Source organism: Pongo abelii, chromosome 6, assembly GCF_028885655.2.
Source record: "Pongo abelii isolate AG06213 chromosome 6, NHGRI_mPonAbe1-v2.0_pri, whole genome shotgun sequence".
In the NCBI taxonomy this organism is placed as follows: Eukaryota; Metazoa; Chordata; class Mammalia; order Primates; family Hominidae; genus Pongo; species Pongo abelii.
The window spans coordinates 5077642-5102633 of record NC_071991.2 but is presented as its reverse complement, the minus strand read 5'-3'; the positions used below and the strand labels follow the sequence as shown (position 1 = coordinate 5102633).

The 24992-nt window shown below is 46.8% G+C and overlaps 1 protein-coding gene and 1 pseudogene across 3 annotated transcripts in view; one reads left to right on the top strand and one right to left on the bottom strand.

Annotated features, from left to right (window-relative positions):
* The window catches only part of RBAK (RB associated KRAB zinc finger), a 68876-nt gene that overhangs the window by 18433 nt on the left and 25451 nt on the right, over nucleotides 1–24992 (bottom strand). Inside the window, exons 1-3 of one of the 3 annotated variants that reach the window (XM_054545651.2) lie at nucleotides 8165–8781; nucleotides 7713–7878; nucleotides 6489–6547 (exon numbers count right to left, since the gene is read on the bottom strand). In XM_054545651.2, the coding sequence (XP_054401626.1) occupies nucleotides 6489–6503 (15 nt within the window). In that variant the 5' untranslated portion in view covers nucleotides 6504–6547; nucleotides 7713–7878; nucleotides 8165–8781. Of the gene's footprint in view, nucleotides 1–6488; nucleotides 6548–7712; nucleotides 7879–8164; nucleotides 8782–24992 lie in introns of those variants that run through there. The other 2 variants (XM_063725899.1, XM_054545650.2) reach the window with 2 other exon arrangements.
* On the top strand, nucleotides 8815–23313 carry LOC129047400 (speedy protein E18-like; annotated as a pseudogene).

Genomic DNA, 24992 nt, shown 5'->3' with positions numbered 1-24992 from the left:
AGGACTTCTGCCCTCAGTTGTGATAAACTAACAGGTAACAGGTACTGGATATACCCTCCAACCTGAAACAGCACATACCAAAGAACAACAACAAAAAAAATCAAAACCAGACAGAAAAATAAAATGGAAAACATATATGAAGGAATGGTTTTTTTTCTTTTTTTTTTGAGGCGAAGTCTCGCTCTTGTCTTCTAGGCTGGAGTACAATGGCTCAATCTCGGCTCACTGCAACCTCCGTCTCCCAGGTTCCAGCGATTCTCCTGCCTCAGCCTCCCAAGTAGCTGGGATTACAGGCATGCACCAGCACGCCTGGCTAATTTTTGCATTTTTAGTACAGATGGGGTTTCACCATGTTGGCCAGGTTGGTCTTGAACTCCTGACCTTGTGATCTGCCTGCCTTGGCCTCCCAAAGTGCTGTGATTACAGGTATGAGCCACCACGCCCGGGCTGAAGCAATGGTTTTCAAGGCACTGATTATCAGGCAGTAGAGTTATCTATGAGTGACGGGAAATAAACAAGGTGAACCAATCAACTTCTGCCTTGAGTGTTTCCAGGCCATGGAGCAGGGAAGAAGAACAGAGGCAGATGTGAGGAGAAACAGTTGTGAGACGGGAAAATGGGCAGGAAATTACAACCCGTAAGGAAGAAAAGAATCAGTCCATCAAAACTGGCCCAGAATTGACACAGAGTTTACAACCCGCACAGAGCACTGAGTTCATCATTCTATTCCACATGTTCAAAAAAATTCAGACAGGCAAAATGTAAAAAAGACCCACGCTAACCTTCTACAGATAGAAACTACAATATCTGAGATGAAAATTATACTGGACAAGATTAACAGCATCGTGGAAAAAAGAGATTAGTGAATATAAAGACAGCAACAGAAGTTACATAAAATGAAACAGAGAAAAAAGAATTAAAAGCAAATAAAGAGCAACAGTGTGTTGTGGGAAAATTTCAAGTGGCCTAATATACAGGCAACAAGAATCAATGGAGGGGAGGTGGTGGGTATTTGAAGAAATAATGATAAAAATGTTCCCAAAGTGATGACACCATAAACCCAAGATCCAAGTTCAGTGATCCCCAAAACGGAAACATGAAAAAAATGATACCATGACATATTGCAATCAAATTGCCCAAAACTAGTGATAAAAAGTTTAAAACAGTAAGGGGAGAAAGACGAAAAGATATGTTATATATAGGGGAACAAAGATGAGTATGAGATTAGATTTCTCTTAGAAAAAAATGTAAGCAGGAAGACGATAGAGAAACATATTTGAAGCACTGTGAAGAAATATCCAGCAGAAACACCTTTAAAAGCTAAGACACAATGAGGACATTTGCAGACATACAAGAATTCGTCAACTAGAAGAAATGTTAAAGAAAGTCCTTGAGGCAGAAGTAAAATGACAGCAAATAAGAATTTAGATTTACACAAAGGAATGAAGAGTACCAGAAATGGTAACTGTGTATTTTCTCTCATTACTTAAATCTTTTTAAAAGATAACTGGGCTGGGTGTGGTGGCTCACACCTGTAATCCCAGCACTTTGGGAGGCTGAGGCAGATGGGTCACCTGAGGTCAGGAGTTTGAGACCAGCCTGGCCAACGTGGAGAAACCTCGTCTCTACTAAAAATACCAAAATTAGCCGGGCGTGGTGGTGGGTGTCTGTAATCCCAGTTACCCGGGAGGCTGAGGCAGGAGAATCACTTGAACCTGGGAGGTAGAGGTTGCAGTGAGCCGCGATCGCACCCCTGTACTCCAGCCTGGGGGACAGAGTGAGACTCCATCTCAAAATAAATAAATAAATAAATAAATAAATAAATAAATAAATAAAAGATAACTGTTTAATTAACAACAACGTAATAGATTCTGTGTGGCACTGATACCACCTGTAAAAATAAAATGAACAACAGTGTAAAGACCAAGAGGAGAGAAATGGAAGTATCCTATTGTAAGCTTCTCTTACTCTAAGAAAAATGGTATATTACTTAAGAATAAACTATGATAATTAAAGTTGCATACTATAAATTCTAACTCACTAAAATAACAAAACAGTGTGATAGCTAAAAACCCAACAAAAGATATAAAATAGAATCATAAAAAATTATCAATTAATCAAAAGGAAGGAAGACAAACAAAGACATTTTAAAAAGAAACAAAGAAGATGAGACTAAAAGAAAACAAAGACAATGGACTATAACCTAACTAGTTTTATCAATAATCACATTACATGTAAACAGTCTACACATTCCCAATTGAGACAGAAATAGACTGATAAAAACAAGCAAGATCCAAATCTTGCTGCCTACAAGAAATAATACTTTAGATATAAAGATGCAAATACATTAAAAGTAAAAGGATGGAATAAGATATACCATGCATGCATTACTCAAAAGAATGCTACATAAATAACAAAGTACATTTCAGCCTGGAATATTAGCAGGGATAAGGAAGGCCATTTTACAAAGTGGTTAATTAATCAACAGGACATAATAACCTTGAACATTTATGTATCTAATATAATACATAAAGCAAAAAGTGGCAAAATTACAAAGAGAAACAGAACCACAAATGCAGCAGATTTCAATCCCCTCTCCCCTACAATTGATACAAGTAGGCACACAATCAACAAGGATATAATACACCTGAACAACGCAACCAACCAACTTGATCTCATTAACATTTATCAAACACTCCGCCCAACCAGAGCAGAGCAAGCCATTTTCTCAAGCATGCGCAGAATTTTCCCAAGACAGATCCTATTCTGAGCCATAAATTTAAGAGGTTCCATGTAGTGTTCCAGACAAAAATTCACAATCCAAATCTAATCATGAAGAAAGATCAGGGAAACCTAAATTTAAAGACGTCTATAAAATCATTGGCCTGTATTCTTCAAATATTATAATGGCACTGAGGAACAAATCCGTATTAAAAGCCTTAAAAAGCATGAAAACTAAAGGCAATTGACAGTCCTAGACTGAATCTTCTACCAAAAATTAAAAATTGCTATAAAGGAAATTACTGGGAAATTGGCAAAACTGGAAAATGAACTATAGTTTAGATAAAAGTATTAAATCAATGATAAATTTCCTGAATTCAATTACTGTGCTATGGATATTTAATAGAATGTTCTTGATTTTATGAGATATAATCTAAAACTTTATACGGTAAAGAGACATGACAAATCATACCCACTATCAAATAGTTCAGAAAAAAAAATATAAATATATATACATACATATATGTATATATGCATATAAATGATTAATGTGGGAAAATGTTAAGAATGAAGTATCTGAACAAAAGGAAATATCTGGGATTTCTTTGTAAAATCCTTGCAATTTTTCTGAAAATCTGAAATGATTTCAAAATAAAATGCTGAACAGAAAATAATGCTATCAAATATATATTATATGTATAGATTTGCTATCAAATATATAAAATATATTTCAAAAGGACTCAGAAACCAACTTAAAGGGATTCCATCTGGCCAAAGATGGAGCCACTTAATTTTCAGAAAGAATCACAACTTCGATGTACTGAAATATTTACTATCTGTTTAAACCCACGAGCTCATAATGGTAACAAAACAAAAAAACCTTCCTGCTTAGAAGCCTCCTCAATATTTTAGAAACTGTCTTTCCTGCATGAATTACATAACCAAATAGAGAATAGAAATTTGTCTTTAGAAAAGTATTCTAGGCCAGCTATGGTGGCTCATGTCTATAATCCCAACACTGGCAGGTCAAAGAAGAGGATCACTTGAGCCCAGGAGTTCAAGACCAGCCTAGGCAACATAGTGAAACCTGTCTCTACTAAAAATTAAAAAATCTGCTGGGCATTGTGGCACATGACTGTACTCCCAGCTACTTGGGTGGCTGAAGTGGGAGGATCACTTGAGCACAGGAGTTTGAGGCTGCAGTGAGCCATAAATGGCCAGCTTGGGCGACAGAGTGAGACTCTGTCTCCAAAAAAAGAAAAGAAAAGAAAGGTATTTTCACTAGTAAATAAAGAAGAAATGGTAGAATTAGCAGATCGCCATTTTGCCTCCCCTAATGAACTAGTAAATCACAGCAATAATCAACAGTCAATAGTTCTTAACTTCACAAAAACAAAGAAGGTAACATGTGCCTCCAGAAGTAGACAAATGCCACGTATGGTACAGCTGTGTGAAAAGAACTGAACATAAACCTTATTAGACTTCCAGATCAAACTACCAATTTTACAAGGCATACAAGATATTTTTTAAAAATGTGCTAAAGGTGAAACAAGGGTAACACAATCCAAACTGAGGATAACCAACCCAGTTTCTTCAAAACAATGAGTACGCAAGAGACATACTATGGGAACTATTAAAAGATTTAACCCAACTGCCACATGGATTAAGAAAGAGAGTATTATGGGTTATTCCTAGCCCCTTTTAAAAGATTCCTTATTAGTCAGGTGTGGTGGCTTACACCTGTAATCCTAGCACTTTGGGAGGCCAAAGTGAAAGGATTGCTTGAGGTCAGGAGTTTGAGACCAGCCTGAGAAATACAGTGAGAATACATCTCTAGGCTGGGAGCAGTGGCTCACGCCTGTAATCCCAGCATTTTGGGAGGCTGAGGCAGGCAGATTGCCTGAGCTCAGGAGTTCGAGACCAGCCTGGGTGACCTGGTGAAACCCAGTCTCTACTAAAATACAAAAAAATTAGTCGGGTGTGGCAGCTTGCACCTGTAGTCCCAGCTATGTGGGAGGCTGAGGCAGGAGGATCTTGTGAGCCCAGGAGATTGAGGCTGCAGTGAGTTGTGATCACGTCTCTACACTCCAGCCTGGGTGACAGAGCAAGACTCTATCTCAAAAAAAGAAAAAAAGAAACAGAACAAAACAAAACAAAACAGACTTCATCATTTAAAGACAAACAGAAATACTTACAGATGAATGTTTTTAAAAGCCAAGAAAAGAGAGACTCCATGGAGAAAATATCAGTTTGGAAGTAACAGATGTCAAAGGCAGACAAATGGTCCTGGGAGGCAGGGGCTAGGAAATGCCCGCTGGATTTGACTGCAATTAAATCACTGGTAATCTTTACTGACTGACTCAGCAACGTGAAAAGGACAAAACTAAAACACTGAGAACTGAAATGAGAAACAGAAATGAGGAAATCTTCACAAGAGAGTAACTGTTTATATTGTTTGCTGTGCAACCCAAACAGAAAGATGAACAAATATTTGAAGGATGATCACGTCATTCATTCCCCCCATGATCTAGGACTCAACAGTAAAACAGAATTCTGTCCACTTGGATCACAATATTTCCGTCCCTGGAAAAATTACATGCACCAAGTTCTCCTTGGGCAGCAGGCCCTCTGCTTACATAAGCACCAACAATAAGCCATAAGTTACAGTAATTTGATGGTTGTTATTAGGAAAGCTATCCGCAATTATATCAACCGGAAAGAAGAAATTTTTCCAAGTCCTAGAAAATCTTTCAAATCCACAAGTAACAAAATTGGTTTCTCCTTATAATCAATGCAAACGATGCCATGGATGGTGATATGGTTTCGATTTGTGTCGCCGCCCAAATCTCATGTTCAATTGTAATCCCCAATGTTGGAGGTGGCGCCTGGTGGGAGGTGATTGCATCATGGGGGCAATTTCCCTTTTGGTGCTGTTCTCCTGACACTCAGTGACTTATCACAAGATGTGGTTGTTTAAAAGTGTGTAGCGCCTCCCCCTCCCTCTTCCTCCTGCTCTGGTGATGGAAGATGTACCCGCTTTCTCTTCACCTTCCACTATGACTGTAAGTTTCCTGAGGCCTCCCCAGCCATGCTTCCTATGATAGAGCCTGCAGGCATGAGCCAATTAAACCTCTTTTCTGGATAAATTACCCAGTCTTGGTTATTTCTCTATAGCAGTGTGAGAATGCACTAATACAGATGGCATTTTCCTTTTGTGATGACTGCCAAGAATATCAGTCCTGGGTGCGGCTCAATTTCAACAGCCTTAAAATATACTACCCACACATACAACCTTCACAAATTTTTTTTGGTGCTGATCTGCCACACTAACTACATTTTACAGGACAATGTCTATTTCCACATTCCCATTTTAAAATATGAATCCTGGCTGGGCGTGGTGGCTCATGCCTGTAATCCCAGCACTTTGGGAGGCTGAGGCGGGAGGATCACCTGAGGTCAGGAGTTTGAGACCAGCCTGGCCAACATGGTGAAACTCTGTCTCTTCTAAAAATACAAAAAATTAGTTGGGCATGGTGGTGCACGCCTGTAATCCCAGCTACTCGGGAGGCTGAGGCAGGAGAATCGCTTGAACCCAGGAGGTGGAGGTTGCAGTGAAGCAAGATCATGCCACCGCACTGCAGCCTGGCAACAGAGCAAGACTCCATCTCAAAAAAAAAAAAGAAAAAAAAAGTATGAATCCTTACAAACCTCTTAAAATGCATCATAAAATAAAGTTGAGGAACATATATACAAGCATGAAAACTCACCTGCAATGTGTTCATTTTCTGCTGCTCTTGGAAACGTGCAGAGACTGTGGCTGGTAGACCTAGAGGGGGAAAAGCAGGTCATTGAAGTCATGAGTGCTCTGGCCTGCAAAGGCAGGAATCTCCTGCAAAAGAACCACAAAAGAAAGCCCAATAGGCTAACACCCTGTGAACGCACGGCCTACAAACACTTAGAAGGGCCTAAAAGAGTGATACAAGGTTTCCCCATGTTGGCCAGGCTGGTCTCGAATTCTGGCCTGAAGTGATCCGCCTGCCTTGGCCAACATGGTGAAACCGCGTCTCTATTTAAAAATAACAAAAAAATTAGCCAGGCGTAGTGTCACATGCCTGTAGTCCCAGCTACTCAGGAGGCTGAGGCACCAGACTCCTTTGAACCTGGGAGGTGGAGGTTGCAGTGAGCCGAGACCACGCTGCTATACTCCAGACTGGGTGAGACACTGTCTCAAAAAAAAAAAAAAAAAAAAAGTGATAGGGGAAGCGTGCACTTGTAACTTTGTAACTCTAAGATAATCAGGTACTAATTAGATGAGTTAGACTCTCATGGGTAACACGACTCCTTTTACAAATAGTCTGCCATCATCAAATACAACCTGCAAAAAGAAAAAAAAAATTCCCATTATACGGCTCATGCTTTTTGTGGTTTGTTTGTTTGTTGAGACATGGTCTCAACCTGCCACCCAGGCTGGAGTGCACTGGTGCATTCACGGCTCCACTGCAGCCTCAACCTCCTGGGCTCCATTGATTCTCCCACCTCAGCCTCCTGAGTAGTTGGGACCACAGGTGCATCCCAGCATGCCCGGCTACTTTTGTATTTTTTGTAGAGTCAGGGTCTCCCTATGTTGCCTAGGCTGGTCTCTAACTCCTGGTCTCAAGGGATACTTTTGCCCTAGCCCCCGCAAAGTGCTGGGATTACAGGCGTGACCCACTGCATCCGGCCTGCATTCTCTTATTGTCTCTTTAAACTGGTTAAAATCAAAGAAGCCATAGGAATTGAGTATGTGAGCTCTCAGAAATGAAATGAATGTGTACAAAATATGGTTTTCTTTCTAAATTATCTAACTGAACTTGGTTATTGCTGCACCTAATAATCTTCTATTAAGAACACTAGGATATGGGAGAAAGAACACTGGCCTGGGAGATAAGACTCCTGAGTTCTACTATGAGCAACTCTACCCACAAAGCCGGTGACCCGGTCAAGTCACCCACCTGCTAAGGCCCAGTCTCTTCCCCTAGCAACTGAGGCAGCAGGACAGAATCCCTGCAGACTGTTTCTGCATTACTACGAGTCTCCAGGGCAGATCTAACGGGGGAATCAGCAGACACTCAAATGAGAGAACAGAGGTGCTGAAGGACGTTTAGAGGCGGTCGAAACCTGGAGCACGGAAAGGAGGAGGAAGGGCTGTTAGGGGTTAGGGGGGAGTGGAGACGACGTCCGCAGCTGAGGCTGGTGACACCCTCCACGCCCCCGTAAGACTCGTCCTCCCAGATCTTCCCATGCAGCGCCTGTTCGGTGCAGCAGGACCCTGCCCTCAAACCCAAACACACGTCTCTCTCGAAAGCGATCGGGACCCTCCCCCTGCCCCACACTCTAAGGTCCCCAACACACGGTGACTTCACCCAGGCCCTTCTCGTTCCGGGCCCGAAAACCCAAGACCTACCCTCCTAGGGCTCCGCAGCCTCTGCCCCACAGCTCCCGAGAGGCCGGGGCGGGGCTGCTGTCGCTGGCGCGCGTCTGCTCTCGAAGTCCCCTCTTGTCCACCTCCCCAAGGCTGTTCTGCTCCCGAGGGGCCCGGGCCGGGCCTAAGGGGCAAATCCAGGCGGGTGTCCTTCCCGGGACCCAGATACGCCTCCCTGGGGCTCACCGTACAGCAGCGGCCTGGGCCAGGGGCCTCCAGGACACACACGGGCCAGGCCCGGGTCCCGCCCCTCTTCGCCTCCGCCGCCACCTCCACCACCTCCCGCCCGGCCCCTCTGGCCCCAGCGCCGCCGGCTCCGGGGCTCACGCTCGGGGATCCCCGCTCGAGCCTCCACCCGGCCCGCGCGAACCCTGGCCCGCACAGCCCCGCGCCCGCCTAGTTGCTGGCCGGGCGGTCAGCGTCCAGCCCCGCAGACTCCGCGATTCTCGTCCACTGGAGGCCAAAGCCTGGGAACCAGAGCAAGCGGTGACCTGAGGACGCACAGGAAGCGAGGGCAGTGCGGCGGCAGCGCGCGTGCGCGAACACGCACACAGGGAGAGGTGCACACGCGCAAGAGTGCACCGGAAGTCCGCCTCCAAGGCCCACCGCTGGTCCCAGGACAAGTACCGTACTCGGTATTTCCCATGAGCCTACGCGCCCTCCAAGTTTAGGGGCCGTTTTAAATGTCTCTACCCTGCCTAAAGGTTAAGAAGCTCCAGGCTATATGAGCTTTGGCAGCCCTGATCCCCGGACTGAACTTCGCATTTGTCTTTACTCCCTTTTAGGGTCAAGTCCAGGGCTGCGGGATTGGGTCCTGGAGCCCAAGGCCTCTGGGTTAGAACCGAGTTTCCCACAATGAGAAGGAAAGGAAAGAGTGTATCGTGGTCACTGCGCTGAAATGCTAAGAGAAGTTTCACTCAAATACTAGGACAGGATAAACGCCCAGCGATGCTTTCCAACGAAGAGAAAGAAAATAGAATTTGTGGCTGGGCGCGGTGGCTCACGCCTGTAATCCCAGGACTTTGGGAGGCCAAGGAGGGCGGATCGCGAGGTCAAGAGATAGAGATCATCCTGGCCAACATGGTGAAACCCCGTCTCTACTAAAAATACGAAAATCAGCTGGTCGTGGTGGCTGCGTGCCCGTAATCCCAGCTACTCGGGAGGCTGAGGCAAGAGAATCGCTTGAACCCGGGAGGCGGAGGTTGCAGTGAGCCGAGATCGCGTCACTGCACTCCAGCCTGGCGACGGAGCGAGACTCCCTAGCTTTTCTAGATCACACAGCGAATGCCTAAAAACTGTAGAGAAATCAGGAAATACACAGATCGCACAAAGAAAAGAGATACCTGTGATCTTACCTTCCCCAGGAGGATTATGTTTAGGGTTAGGTTATGTTGACCAAAACGAGTCAAAGTCTGTAAAGAGTTTTGTTCTGGGCCTCCTATTTGAGTGACCATGGCTGGTGACACAGCCTCAGGGCGTCCTGAGAACGTGAGCCCAAAGTGGTTGGGTTATAGCTTGGTTTTATACATCTTTGGCAGTTACAGGCAAAGACATAAATCAATACATGGGAGGTATACATTGGGTGAGTCAGGAAAGGCTTTCAGGTCACTAGTAGATTCAAAGATTGGCAGTTGGTTCAGAGTTAAGCGTTGGCTGAACAGTTGGAAGACGACATAAAGAAATGGGCCATTGCGGTGGCTCATGCCTGTAATCCCAGCATTTTGGGAGGGTGAGCTGGGAGGATCCCTTGAGGCCAGGAGTTCAAGGACAGCCTGGGCAACACAGCGAGACCCCCACCTCTACAAAAAAAAAATTATCCAGGTGTGGTGGTGCATGCCTGTAGTCCCAGCTACTCAGGAGGCTGAGATGGGAGGATCACTTGAGCCTGGGAAGTTGAGGCTACAGTGAGCCATGATGGTGCCACTGCACCCCAGCTTAGGCAACAAAGAAGAAAAGAAAGAAAGAGACAGAAAAAGAGAGAGAGGAAGGAAGGAAAAGAAAGAGGGAGGGAAAGAAAAGAAAAAAAAAGAAAAGAAAAGCTTGAGTTAAGATAAGGGGGATTGTGGAAACCAAGGTTCTTGTTATGTAGGTGAAGCCTCAGAACAGGCTTTAGAGAGAACAGATGATAAATATCTCTTGTTGGATCTTAAAAAGTGTCAGACTCTCCAGAAAAGATCTGGAGTCTTTTCTGTAAGGGAAGGAGATTCTCTACGGCATGCAAATTTCCCCCAAAGAGATGGCTTTGCAGGACTATTTTAAAGTGTGTCAAAGAAAATATATTATGGGGTAAAATACTATGATTTCCTTCAGGGACTGCTATCTGTCATGTGATGCTATATCAGAGTCTGGATGGAGTTGGGTATCTTACTGATACAAAGAGCCTGTTTTGTCAGTCTTATGATCTCTATTCTAGTGTTAATAATGTTGGTCAGCTGTGCCTAAACTCTGAAGGGAGGAGAGTATGACAAGGCATGTCCGACCCCCTCCTTCCCGTCATGACCTGAATTAGTTTTTCATGTTTATTTTGGATCCTGCTGGCCAACAGGGGAGTCCATTCAGTTGTCGGGGCTTAGAATTTTATTTTTGCTTTACAATTAAAATGTCAATTTTCAAAAATGGGATCATAAGGACAATGATTCATCACAATTTTTTGGTGAAATCTAACAGTGTTCTTGCCCAGTTGTTTCATAAAAACTGGTAAGGAAAAGACTAAAAATAAATTCTTCTGAGGCCAGGCACAGTGGCTCACACCTGTAATCCCAGCACCTTGGGAGGCCCAGGTGGGCAGATCATGAGGTCAGGAGATCAAGACCATCCTGGCCAACATGGTGAAACCCCGTCTCGACTAAAACACAAAAAATCAGCTGGTGTGGTGGTGCACGCCTGTAGTCCCAGCTACTTGGGAGGCTGAGGCAGGGGAATCACTTGAACCCAGGAGGCGGAGAATGCAGTGAGCTGAGATCATGCCACTGCACTCCAGCCTGGTGACAGAGCAAGACTCCATCTCAAAATAAATAAATAAATAAATTCTTCTGTTAACCTAGAATATTCTTTCCACAAGCTCAGAAAATAAAACAATTTTATTATGGAATAAACATTAAACCAGACTGTGATGCCCATCACAGGTGATCAATTAATGAGATGCAAAGAGAAATGAAGCCTCCTTTTTTTTTTTTTTTTTGAGACACAGTCTCGCTCTGTCGCCCAGACTGGAGTGCAGTGGTGCGATCTCGGCTCACTGCAACCTCTGCCTCCCCAGTTTAAGTGATTCTGCTGCCTCAGCCTCCCAAGTAACTGGGACTACAGGCACGTGCCACCACGCCTGGCTAATTTTTTGTATTTTTAGTAGAGACGGGGTTTCGTCATGTTAGCTAGGATGGTCTCGAAATCCTGACCTTGTAGTGTGCCCGCCTAGGCCTCCCAAAGTGCTGGGATTATAGGTGTGAGCCATGGCGCCCAGCCAAAACCTCCTTTTTATATAGCCTGGCAGATATGATCCATTGCATACATGCTCTCAAGATAAACAGTAACTCATCCTCATGTAAAACGACTTGCTATGCATTTTTTTTTTTTTTTGAGACAGGGTCTCATTCTGTCATCCACGCTGGAGTGCAGTGGTGTGATCTTGGCTCACTGTAAACTCCACCTCCTGGGTTCAAGTGATCCTCGTGCCTAAGCCTCCCGAGTAGCTGGAATTACAGACATGTGCCATCATGCCCAGCTAATATTTGTATTTTAGTAGAGACAGAGTTTCGCCATATTGGCCAGGCTGGACTCAAACTCCTTTCGATTTCTGTGTGGCTTCAAGTGATCTGCCCGTCTTGGCCTCCCCCAGAGTGCTGGGATTACAGGTGTGAGCCACCGCGCCTGGCCTGCTATGCATTCTTAAACACTCATCCTAAATTCACCTGGAAATCAAGGTGGCCACCCATGCTAGTTAATTACCTGTATCCGATGAAAAAACAAAACTTCTCATATCTCCTTGACAAGCAGGTAGTAACTGCTCAAGGTGCCTAGGCTAAACTCCCCAGGTAACAGGAATATAGGGACACTATCTTCCTCGAGGTTTACATTTCAAAGACAAGACTCTCAGGCTCTTAAGAAAAAAATTCCTGGGTTGTGGCCAGGCGTCGTGGGTCATGCCGGTATCCCAGCACTTTGGGAGCCCGAGGCGGGTGGATCACCTGAGGTCAGGAGTTCAAGACCAGCCAGACCAACAAGGTGAAACCCCGTCTCTACTAAAAATACAAAAATTAGCCAGGCGTGGTGGCGGGTGCTGTAGTCTCAGCTACTCAGGAGGTTGAGGTGGGAGAATTGCTTGAACCCAGGAAGAGGAGGTTGCAGTGAGCCGAGATCGCACCACTGCACTCCAGCCTGGGCAACAGAGTGAGACTCTGTCTCCAAAAAAAAAAAAAAAATATATATATATATATTCATTCCTGGGTTGTAATGTTGGCAAGAAGTTCATTTACCTTTTTAAAAGATTTAGATACATATCAAAGGCACAAAAGTTATTCATATTACAAGGCTTATCAAGGAAATACTCTTTAAAAAGGAGAGGAGAAAAGGTTAATTTACCTTTTGGCAAATAAGACAAATTTAATTTTAATTTTAATTTTTTATTTTTATTTATTTATTTATTTATTAGAAAATCCATACAGTGAGGGCTGGGAACGGTGGCTCACATCTGCAGTCCCAGCACTTTGGGAGGCCAAGGCAGGCGGATTGCTTGAGGCCGGGAGTTCGAGACCAGCCTGGGCAACATGGGGAAACCCCATCTCTACTACAAATACAAAAATTAGCTGGGCGTGGTGGTGCGCACCTATTGTCCCAGCTACTCTGGAGGCTGAGGCACGAGAACCGTTTGAACATGGGAGGCAGAGGTTGCAGTGAGCCAAGATTGAGCCATTACAATCCAGTCTTGGCAACAAGAGCAAAACTCTGTCTCAAAAAACAAAAAACAAAAACAAAGAGCCTCTTTTCCATCTCTCCGCCACAGAGTTGTCTGCAGTAATTTCATTCACTTTTCTCCTCAGGGTTTACTGGGTTTCTGGGTCCCAGAAGGGGAAGTTCTCTTCAAGGTACAGAAACCACAACTCCGCAGAGAACTGCAGAGATGGCAGCGTGACCAGACCCTGGTCAGGTGTGGCGAGGCTGCTAGGCTGAGACTTGGGCTGAACTTCCTCTGCAGGACTTATTCCCATCAGCACCAAAGCCGCTGGAGGGGGTCATCCAACAGCAAAGGAAGCGGGGGCACAGCTTGGAGGCTGTTTCAGAAGGTCCCACTGAGCCAACGACTCAAGGCCTGGCCACAGCCCTCCCAAGTGAGGCCCAGATCATATTTCACCATGCTCAGAAAACCTTGTCTGCGGCCAGGCGCGGTGGCTCACGCCTGTAATCCCAGCACTTTGGGAGGCTGAGGCGGGCGGATCATGAGATCAGATCAAGACCATCCTGGCTAACACGGTGAAACCCTGTCTCTACTAAAAATACAAAAAAATTAGCTGGGCGAGGTGGCGGGCGCCTGTAGTCCCAGCTACTCGGGAGGCTGAGGTAGGAGAATGGCGTGAACCTGGGAGGCAAAGCTTGCAGTGAGCCGAGATCACGCCACTGCACTCCAGCCTGGGCGACACAGCGAGACTCTGTCTCCAAAAAAAGAAAGAAAACCTTGTCTACTCATTTCAGTCCATAGTGACTTTGCTTTCTTTAGGATCTCTCTTACGCTGTCCAACCCAGAGAGTTCCAAATCTGAATGGAGTCCAATGATGGAGTTAAATCAGGCCCCACCTCAGTTTTTGAATTATAATCAATAGGGCTGGGTCCCAGCATCTATATCTTAATGTTCTTCCATGTGATCCTCATGCTGAAAGGCTGGTATTTGCAAATCCCTTTTTTTGGGGAGTGAAGGGTTTTTTTAGAGATGGGCCTCACTCTGAGGCCCAGCCTGGAATGCAGTGGTGGGATCACAGCTCACTGCAGCCTGGAACTCCTGGCCGCAAGAAATCCTGCCACCTTGGCCAACCAAAGTGTTGGGATTACAGGAGTGACCACTGTGTCCGGCCAGGAAAGCCCTTCTGTTTCACTTGAATGGTGTTTCTGCAGCACACCTACAGCCATTGCTGTATTAAACTGCATCATTGCGGGAAAAGAAAAGGCAAGAGGTGACTGTTTTGCTTTTTTCTGAACATATCAGACCAAACCTGGGCTGTTCAGCCTTTTTTTTTTTTTTTGAGATGGTGTCTCGCTCTGTCACCCAGGCTGGAGTGCAGTGGCACAATCTCGGCTCTCTGCAACCTCTGCCTGCCAGGTTCTAGTGATTCTCCTGCCTCAGCCTCCCAAGTAGCTGGGATTACAAATGTGCACCCCCACACCCAGCTAATTTTTTCTATATTTTTAGTAGAGATGGATTTCAACATGTTGGCCAGGCTGGTCTCGAACTTCTGACCTCTGGTGATCTGTCTGCCTCGGCTTCTTAAAGTGGTAGGATTACAGGCATGAGCCACCGCGCCTGGTTTGCCCATTTTTTGACAATGTATAAACATCATTTAAGATGGGCACTGCCTCAGTGTAGTGTGTCTAGACAAGGTGGCCAGAAGAGGGGAATATGCAAACCAGACTTGAAGACGGGTTAAATCAGAGCTTTTCACTTCACAAAAGAGAAATTGTAACAGGGTCAGAACATTGATCTTCTAATATTTGAAAGCCTGTTAACTAGGAGAGAGATAGCAAACTGTTTTGTTGTAGGAGGACCCACTCAGCTCTGATGGCTTAAAGCATCATGAATGCAAATTTAAACTCCAGAAAAGCAGAGTTTCCTAACAATGGGACTTCCACAGCAATGGGATCTGCTTCCTCGTTCAGTCTGTGCCTTCCCCATGAGCAAGAGAATCCTAGGAGAGCCACAGCCCATTAGGAAGCTGTGTGGGAACTCACAGGTTCTTTGTTTATTTTTTTTGAGATGGAGTTTTGCTTTTGTTGCCCAGGTTGGAGTGCAATGTTGCGATCTTGGCTCACTGCAACCTCTGCACCCCGAGTTCAAGTGATTCTCCAGCACCCCCTCACCCAAGTAGCTGGGATTACAGGCACCGCCACCATGCCTGGCTAATTTTTTGTATTTTTAGTAGAGATGGAGTTTCACCATGTTGGCTAAGCTGGTCTCAAACTCCTGACCTCAAGTGATCCACTCCCTTTGGCCTCCCAAAGTGCTGGGATTACAGACGTGAGCCACTGAGCCTGGCCGGGAACCCACAGGTTTTTTGGATGGTCTCTGAATGTCATGCAACTCTTTTATTTTTTATCAAAAAAATTTTTTTTGCCACAACGTCTTGCTGTATTGCCCAGACTGGAGTGCGGTGGCCAGATCATAGCTCACTGCAGCTTCTAACTCCTGGGCTCAAGCGATCTTCCTGTCACGTGAGTCTCCCAAGTAGCTGGAACACAGGTGCCAGCCACCACACCTGGCTAATTTGGTTTGGATTTGTTTTTTTAGAGATGGGGTCTTGCTATGTTGCCTACACTGGTCTTGAACTGCTGGCCTCAGGCAATCTTCTTTCCTTGGCCACCCAAAGTGCTGGGATTACAAGCATGAGCCACTGTGCACAGCTGAGATTTTTTGACTTAGTCTTTTTGTACATGCGATACTTTATTCATAGAATCCATAAATGGTAGGGAAATTTCTGAGTTCAGAGCAATACATATGATACAAACTTGATATATAGACTAGAGTTTCTTAGCCGAATTGGAGGGGCTGGCTTTAGGTAATCCATGGACTTCCTGAAATTGGGGACACCATTGGAAATATGTGTGAGCTCATGGGCAGTTGCCTATGATTTTCAGTCCTTAAAATGTCTCTTGAACTTAAAGATGACTTAAGGCAGAGGGCGCGTGTACCCCTAGCGTAGAATCTTGGACAGTGAATGTCAGTAAACATTCGGCAAAAAAGCTCTGCCAAATTGAGTGCTCTGATGTGACTTTTTCATCAAGTCAGTGTTCCTGGGATCTCTTGTACATGATCACCTCACTCTTGTAAGGTTTCATCGTTTCTGCTTACCCTAGTTTTCTTTCCCACCTTGTTCTCTCTCCCACCAGACTGGACTCTGAAATGGGCATGTACAGAGAAGAGGAGACCCCACCATGCTTCAGGCTTTGAGTGGAGAGGAGACAGCCTCTGCTTGGACAGGGAACAGAGGGATGCGGAGACCCTGAAGATGCTTTTGGACAGTGGTCTGAGGTTGGGACAGTGGCAGGAGATACCATTAACTCAGGATCTCCAGGACAAGAGATCAGCTTGGCAGTTACATGTGTTTTTCTTCCAATGGTTGCCAGGTTGGAATGACCAATGACATCAGAGATTCCAACCTTCCTAGGAAGGACCGGACTCCGTGGGCGCCTGGGAGCTCAGGTGGACAACAGCATCTTCTCAGAGGTGTTCTCCCCTCCTGACTTCTCCCAGCCTCGAGAATTCATAACACTTTCTTCTGGGTCCTAGCAGAGTCCAGAAGAAGGCCATGGACAGAACAGAGACTAGGTTCTGTGGGATGGGACAGATTTTGGGAAAGATCATGACCATCCTGCTCCCCGAGGATGAGCAGCAGAGCCCCCAGCCGAGCACCTCGGGGTACCCCCTCCAGGAGGTGGTGGATGATGAAGTGTCAGGACCATCAGGTGAGGGGACTGGAGGAAGAAGAGGTGGGATAGGATTGACTAAGATGAAGGAAGGGGGCTGGGCGCAGTGGCTCACGCCTGTAACCCCAACACTTTGGGAGGCCGAGGCGGGCGGATCACCTAAGGTCAGGAGTTCAAGACTAGCTTGGCCAATATGGTGAAACTCCATCTCTACTAAAAGTACAAAAATTAGCCAGGTGGTAGTGGTGCGCGCCTGTAATCCCAGCTACTCGGGAGGCTGAGACAGGAGCATCGCTTGAGCCTGGGAGGAAGAGGTTGCAGTGAGCCAAGATCACACTACTGCACTCCAGTCTGGATGAGAGACAGACATTGTCTCAAAAAAAAAAAAAAAAAAAAAAAAGGTCAGAGATCAGGAAGGAGAACCTGAGGAGGGTGTGTGGGAAGAATGGAGAAATTCAGGCCAGGTGCAGTGGCTCACACCGGTAATCCCAGCACTTTGGGAGGCCAAGGCAGGCGGTTCACTTGGCCTGCCAGGAATTTGAGACCAGACTGGCCAACATGGTGAAACCCAGTCTCTACTAAAAGTACAAAACTGAGCTGGGCATTATAGCAGACACCTGTAATCCCAGCTACCTGAGAGCTGAGAGAATAAGTGGAATCCGGGAGATGGATGTTGCAGTGAGCTGAGATTGCACCACTACACTCCAGCCCCGGAGACAAGGTAAGATTCTGTCTCAAAACAAAACAACCAAACAAATAAACAAACAGAAAAAGAGGGACTCAGAGAGCCAGGGACCAGGGAAGGACATGAGGAGGGGTTCTGAGGACAGAGACACGGAAGAATGGGGAGGGAAAGGAGCGGCACATGGGGCTCAGCAGAGGAGAAATTCAGAAAGATGGCTTGGAGAAGCCAAGAGTCTGTGAGGCTGGGGAGGATGGAGAGTAGTTTGGGGTTTTGGGTCGAGGTCTAAGGTGATCAGTTGCAGAAGCATTACACTGTGGCCTGGTTTCTTTACTCAGCCCCTGGGGTAGATCCCAGCCCCTGGCGTAGGTCCCTTTGCTGGAAAAGGAAGAAGGAGTGGTCGGACGAATCTGAGGAGGAGTCAGAGAAGGAGCTCGCCTCTGAGCCTGAGGAGACCTGGGTGGCAGAGACACTGTGTGGGCTCAAGATGAAGCTGAAGTGACGGCGAGTGTCACCCGTGCTCCCTGAGCATCATGAGGCCTTCAACAGGCTGCTTGGTAGGAGGACACCCCAGAGAGCACCTCCAATCCTGTTCTTTCTAAAAAGAGGAAACTTCCAATAACCACACTTTTCCAATGGGAAAAATATGCCCCCAGTGGGTGAGCTCTCCATGCAGGAGGACTCAGAAGTGATCACTCATGAGGGATGTTTAGGAAGTTATCACTCATGAGGGACGTTTAGGAGACGATAGAGGATTAGGATTAGGTCAGCGCTTGGGATGAGAAAGCCTGGTTTTGGGCTAAGTGCGGGGGCTCACGCCTGAGATCCCAGCACGTTGGGAGGCTGAGGCAAGAGGATTGCTTCAACTCTGGACTTTGAGGCTGCAATGAGCTATGATGGCACCACTGCACTCCAGCTTGGGTGACAGAGCAAAACTCTGTCTCAAAAGAAAAAGCAAGGCCGGGCGCGGTAGCTCATACCTGTAATCCCAGCACTTTGGGAGGCCGAGGCAGGTGGATCACCTAAGGTCAGGAGCTAGAGACCAGTCTGACCGACATAGTAAAACCTGATCTCTACTAAAAATACAAAAATTAGCCGGGCGTGGTGGCACACGCCTGTAATCCCAGCTACTCAGGGGACTGAGACAGGAGAATTGCTTGAACTTGGGAGGCCGAGGTTGCAGTGAGCTGAGATTGTGCCACTGCATTCCAGCCTGGCCCACAGAGCGAGACTCCATCTCAATAAGTAGGTAAATAAATAAATAAATAAAACAAAATAAAAAATCAAAGAAAGTGGCTTCAGCTGTGCCCTCTGAAACTTAATGTCTCTTACTGACTTTTCTAAACCTAAGTGTCTCCATCCATAGAGGGGGATACCAAGGCCATGGTCACATCCTGATGTGACTGTCTCATGGGGAAATGATGGGAATTCCTTTATGACTCTGCAGTGGTCCCTCCGTGTCTGCTGGGAGGGCGTCCTGGCTTATTCCCAGCTCTACATCCCGTAGATTCTCACACCCAGGGCCTCCTTCAGCCTCTTCTCAGGGGAGTCTCAGAGCAGGAGCCTCTCTCCCTTGCCCAGTGAAAGTCATTCTCCCCTCTCCCATCCACCTCACCCGTGGCAGCAATCCTGAGACTTCTCCCTGGGAGGCACACTTCTCCTCGCTGCCCTGCTGCTCCCACAGAAACCCTGTCCTGCTTCTCATGCTGACATCTGCTGTCTAATCACAGAGGATCCTGTCGTTAAAAGATTCCTGGCCTGGGACAAAGATCTGAGGGTGTCGGACAAGGTAAGGTTGTTCTCTACGGAACTGTGTTCCTGCTTCAACACACTGCCCGGGGGAGGGCACAGCTTCCAAACCCACAGTTCCTCTCCTCTCTCCCTCCAGCACCTCCCACCAGATGCTCCCACAGTCTTTTTCTTTTCTTTTTGTGAGACAGAGTCTCGCTCTGTTGCCCAGGCTGGGGGGCAGTGCCTCAACCTTGCCTCACTGCAGCCGACGCCTCCCGAGTTCAAGGCATTCTCCTGCCTCAGCCTCTCAGGCAGGTGGAATTACAGGCATGTACCACCACGGCTGGCTCATTTTTGTGGTTTTAGTAGAGACAGGGTTTTGCCATGTTGACCTGGCTGGTCTTGAACACCTGACCTCAGGTGTTCCGCTCACCATGGCCTCCCAAAATGCTGGGATTACAGACATCAGCCACTGTGCCCCTCCAGCTCCCACAGTCTTGAGTCTTGGTGCCCACCTTTTTTTTTTTTTTTTTTCGAGACAGAATCGAGCTGTGCTCCCCAGGATGGAGTGCAGTGGCATGATCACAGCTCACTGCAGCCTCTAATTCCTGGGCTCAAGCAATCCTCCTGCCTCAGCCTCCTGAGTAGCTGGGAGTACAGGCACATGCCATCATGCTTGAATAATTTTTATACAAACAGGGTCTTGCTATGTTGCCCAGGTTGTTCTCGAACTGCTGGGCTCACGTGATCCTCCTATCTCAGCCTCTCAAACTACTGGGATCACAGGCTTAAGCCACCACTCCTGGCTATTCTTGGTTTTTTTATGATTTGTCAGCATCTCCCTCAGGACTCTGCTGGTCTGTTGCCGAGTGAATGAGTAGCCCCTGCCTCTCCTACAGATCGTTTGGGATCTGAGCCCTGGGCCGCAGTCTGGCCGCAGCCCTGAAGCTCCTGGCCCCTCTACTCTCAGCTCTTTGGGACAGTTCTCTGCCTGGCACACAAAAGACCCTCCTGACACCAGCTGACCTAGACACGCCCCCTCCAAAGATCCCATCAGAGCCCACCATCCTGGGAGCACCACCGAAAACCCTTCCTCCGGCTTCTCGGATTTGCCTCCAACCATCAAATACCCCTCCACCCCGCAATTTGCACATGAGCACAGTCACCCCAACACTGAGGTCCCTTCTTTGATGGGCACCCCCTCCCCAGACCCCCATTCCACCATCTCCACGATCTTCCTCTCCCAAGATGTGACCTCTCCCTCTCTGTGTTCCCGTCTCTCCATCAGTATCTCCTGGCTATGGTCATAGCGTATTTTAGCCGGGCCGGCCTCTTCTCCTGGCAATACCAATGCATCCATTTCTTCCTGGCTGTGTGAGTGGTTTGCTGCCTCCTATCGGTCAATACCCAACGCCCTGGGACAGCGGGGGAAGTGGGATTCCAGCCTTTCATTTATTCTTTCACCTATTTGTCCTCTTTACTCTGTGTACAAAAAAGACAAGATTATACTATCTTGTTCTTAGACTGTTGTTTCTAAAAGGAAACTCAGGCTGGGAGCGGTGGCTTATGCCTGTAATCCGAGCACTTTGGGAGGCCCAGGCAGGTGGATCACCTGAGGTTAGGAGTTCGAGACCAGCCTGGCCAACATGGCCAAACCCTGTCTCTACTAAAAATAGAAAAATTAGCCGGGCATGGTGGTGTGCACTTGTAATCCAAGCTGGGGCAAGAGAACCCCTTGAACCCAGGAGGTGGAGGTTGCAGTAAGCTAAGGTTGAGTCACTGCACTCCAGCCTGGGCAACAGAGAGAGACTTTTTCTCAAAAAAAAGGCAAAAAAAAAAAAAAAAAAAGCCAAAAAACCAAATTCCAACACCAGTGTACAAATAAAAGAATAAAACAAAAGGAACCATAAACCGCTCCTAAGGGGAGAAGAAAAGGAGCGAAGGAGCGGACACGACACTTCCCCCAGCAAGCAGACGTTTCCAGTTCTTCTCTCTCTCTCCTTCCCACATCAACCGCAAACGTCATCGACCTCCTCCGGGTTCCCACGACAGAGGCCACAGTTCAGGTCCCCCTCGCATCACTCGAATCCGCTGTCAAATGCTCCCTGTTGGCGTCTCCTGGAGTCTCTCCCCAAGCCAGGGGGCTCCCTAGTGCAGCCTGAGCATCTTTCCAAAGCACAACGCCCTCAATGCCCACCTGAACAACTTCCTTAGCTGATGTCTTGCTAAATCGAGGCCAGGGTCCTCAGTGCCAATTCCACCCTCTCTACAATCTCTACAAGCACACTGGCTCGCCTTCTTGGTGTTTCCTGGCTTGGCTTCACCGCTCCTTCCAAATGCCCTCCACTCGACTTTGCGTTTGTGTTTTCTGTTTGGGTGTCCCGCACACGTGGTTCTGAAGGGAAGGACCCATTCCTTGAAGTCAGTTCACTCCACAGCCTCTGTGATGCCTTCCCTCATCTTCCAACTTCTGCATGCCCGTAGCTCTCCAGTTACATCCTATTATAATGTGACACTGGGATTAGGTCATCTCCCCTGATTCCTACCAGTCCCATTAGACTAGATGCCTGTAGAAGGCAGGGTCCTGGCAAAATATCAATGTATTCAATTTCTTTTATTTTTTTGAGACAGACTTGCCCTGTCCCCCAAGCTGGAGTACAGTGGTGAGATCATAGCTCACTGCAGCCTCCATATCCTGGGCTCAAGCGATCCTCCCACCTCAGCCCCTTGATTAGCTCTGACTACAGGGCTGTGCCACCACACCGGGACAGTTATTTATTTATTTATTTATTGAGACAGAGTGTTGCTCTGCCTCTCAGACTGGAATGGAGTGACCCAATCTTGGCTCACTGCAACCTCCGCCTCCTGGGTTCACATAATTCTTATGCTTCAGCCTCTTGAGTAGCTAGGACTAATGGGTGTGCCACCGCACCAGGCTGATTTTTGTATTTTTAGTAGAGATGGGGTTTCTCCATGTTGACCAGGCTTGTCTCGAACTCCTGGTATCAAGCGATCCACCTGCTTCAGCCTTCTAAAGTACTGAGATTACAGGCATGAGCCACCATGTCTGGCTTGTTTTTCACATTTTTTATAGAGACCAGGGTCTTGCTATGTTGCCCAGGCCTGTCTCAAACTCCTGGCCTCAAGTGATCCTCCTGCTTTGGCCTCCCAATGTGCTGGGATTCCTCGCATAAGCCACCACTCTTGGTCACCAGTTGGGTTTTTGTCTCCATCCTGAAGGAATGGGAGATGCCCTTCAGCAGATCTCTGTCCAGCAGAGCCCTCCTGAGGAAGGCATGGCTCTCCGCAGGGTGGGTGCCCGTCCTGAGCTGAGGACGGTCCCCTGCCCTCCTCTCTAGGAAGCTGACCTCAGCCGGAGGTCTCTCCTGGTGGTGCCCCTGAGCAGTAACCTGATAGCTGTCCCCAGCTACCTGGTCAATGACACGGAGGAGGACAGTGAGACCCCCAAACAAAACATCTTCTACTTCCTGTACGGGAAGAACCGCTCTCAGATCCCTTGTTCCAGAAGCTTCGGTTCCGGTTCTTCCGTTCCGTGCACTGCAGGGCTTGGGTTTTCCTGGAGGAGTTGGAGGAGGTGGGTGGGGCCTGGGGAGGTGGAGGAGGTGGGGAGGAATCGGGTGGGCTGGAGGCTGGATGAGGGGAGGGAGGAGTATCCTGGGGAGTCCCCATCTCCTTAAGGGGCGTTTGTTTTTCCAGATCCAGGCTTATGACCCAGGGCACTGGGTGTGGGCATGAGATCGTGCCCACCTTTCCTAGAGCTCCAGGGACCGTGGAGGCCTGAGGTCATCAGCCTGAGGGAAGGTACACCTGCGTCCTCTGGGATAAAGGCAGAATATTAGGGTCTATTTCAGAAATCTGAGGAACCCAACTGCTTGATCTGGCTTCAAGCCTGGGCAATGTGGCGAGATCCCCTCTCCACAAAAATACAAAAAGTAGCCAGGCGATGTGGGAGGCATCTCTACTCCCAACTACTCAGGAAGCTGAGGCGGGAGGATCGCTGGAGCCTGGGAGGTTGGGGCTGCAGGGAGCCCTGATCCTGCCACTGCACTCCAGCCCGGACAACAGAGTGAGACCCTGCCTCAAAAATAATCATGAATACTGAGTTCGGGAAGGTTCATTATGATGGACGCACTTGAGTGACCGATTTGGGTCGAGGGTCCAGTGAAGCTTTGGTTTACATCTTGTGCAGCTAACCACGTTGAGCACAGAGCATGAGACTTCATCATGAGGAGGTAGGATTATGGATTAGGCTTCTGGACTCGGGGTTCGTGATGTTGTCACATTAGAAACAGATCTAGCATGGTTACAAGTTTAGCTCTTAAGTGACACTAAAGGCCCCAGCTGTGATGAAGTCCAAAGCCACATTCTCTGAGGGTGCCCTACTCCCTGGGCAGACCCACCCAAAGTCCTTGCTATGAAGCAGATCACTGGGGCTGACCTTGGGTGTATTGAGTTTCGGAGTCAGGGTCATCAAAGTGTGAGTTTCACAGTTGAACACGATGGTTCAGAAGCAGGCTATGGAATGAAGGACAGGAGATAAAATTGGATTTCTCAATTGCTCTGAACTCTTGTTAGACTTGACGTGGGATGTGAATAACCTTCCTGTCTAGACAGCTGCCTCCTTGAAGTGTGACGTCCTCTCTCTCACTTCCAGAACACCGGGCCCAGGGGAGATGTGGATTTTCAGCAAGAACTTTATTCCAATGCTAATGGCAGGCACCAGGAAGGAGGACAGGAGCCGTTTGTGCAGGTCATCTAGAAGAACCCGGACTGTTCTAGACTGAGTTGAATAGAGTGATCACATTGTCCTCCTAGGACTGGAGTGGGGGTACTTCTAGGAATCCATAGAGAACAATGAGAAACCAGGGGTGTTTCCGGTTCCACCCCTTCCTGCAGCGCCATCTCCCTTTTTATATTGCTGAATTCCAACCTCCCTGGGGCGGAACCTGGAGATCCTGTTTCCTATGGACTTGCTTGCCGCAGCCCAGGAGCATTTGAAGGCACACAGCAGACCCTCAGATTGGCACGGAATTCTTTGTAAAATATGAGGGCCATAGACTGTAACAGACAGCTTCATGCACACTATGCATTTATTGGTTTGTTTGGAAAATGTTGGCCATTGAATTATTAATAGGTTTATTTCAAATAGTTTGGAAATTGTTGTACTTTTGAAAACATGCTACTCCTGTAGATTTTTTGATGAGAGTTATAGCTGTTATATATACATAAAGATAATTTTATTTTCATTTTAAGAGAGAATCCTTTTTATCCTAAATCTTTTATTATCTTTAAATTGTTTTCTGTATTATTATATGTGCCTCTGAAGCGAGTACACTTTTTATCTATGATACTTCCATAATAATCTCTTCTATTTATAGCTATTGGTAGTTCCCCTAAATTCCTGTGATACAAATTTTTATTTGCTGTTTAGATTTGTGACTGAATTGTGAGAATTCAGTTGTGATTTTTAACATGTCTTAGATATATACTAACATGTCTAATATATACTATTTTATTGGTTTATTTTGAAAAAGATGGGCATAGAATTATTATGACATTTATTTAAAATATTTTGAAAATACTGGTATTTTTGAATAGACACCGTTCCTACAAAGTTGTGAGATGGGTGTTATAGCTGCTATATACACATAAATATAATTTTGTTTTCCTTTTTAAGAGAAGATTCTTTTTATCCTAAATCTTTTACCTTTAAATCTTTGTACCTATTATTACATGTGCTGCTGAAGGGAG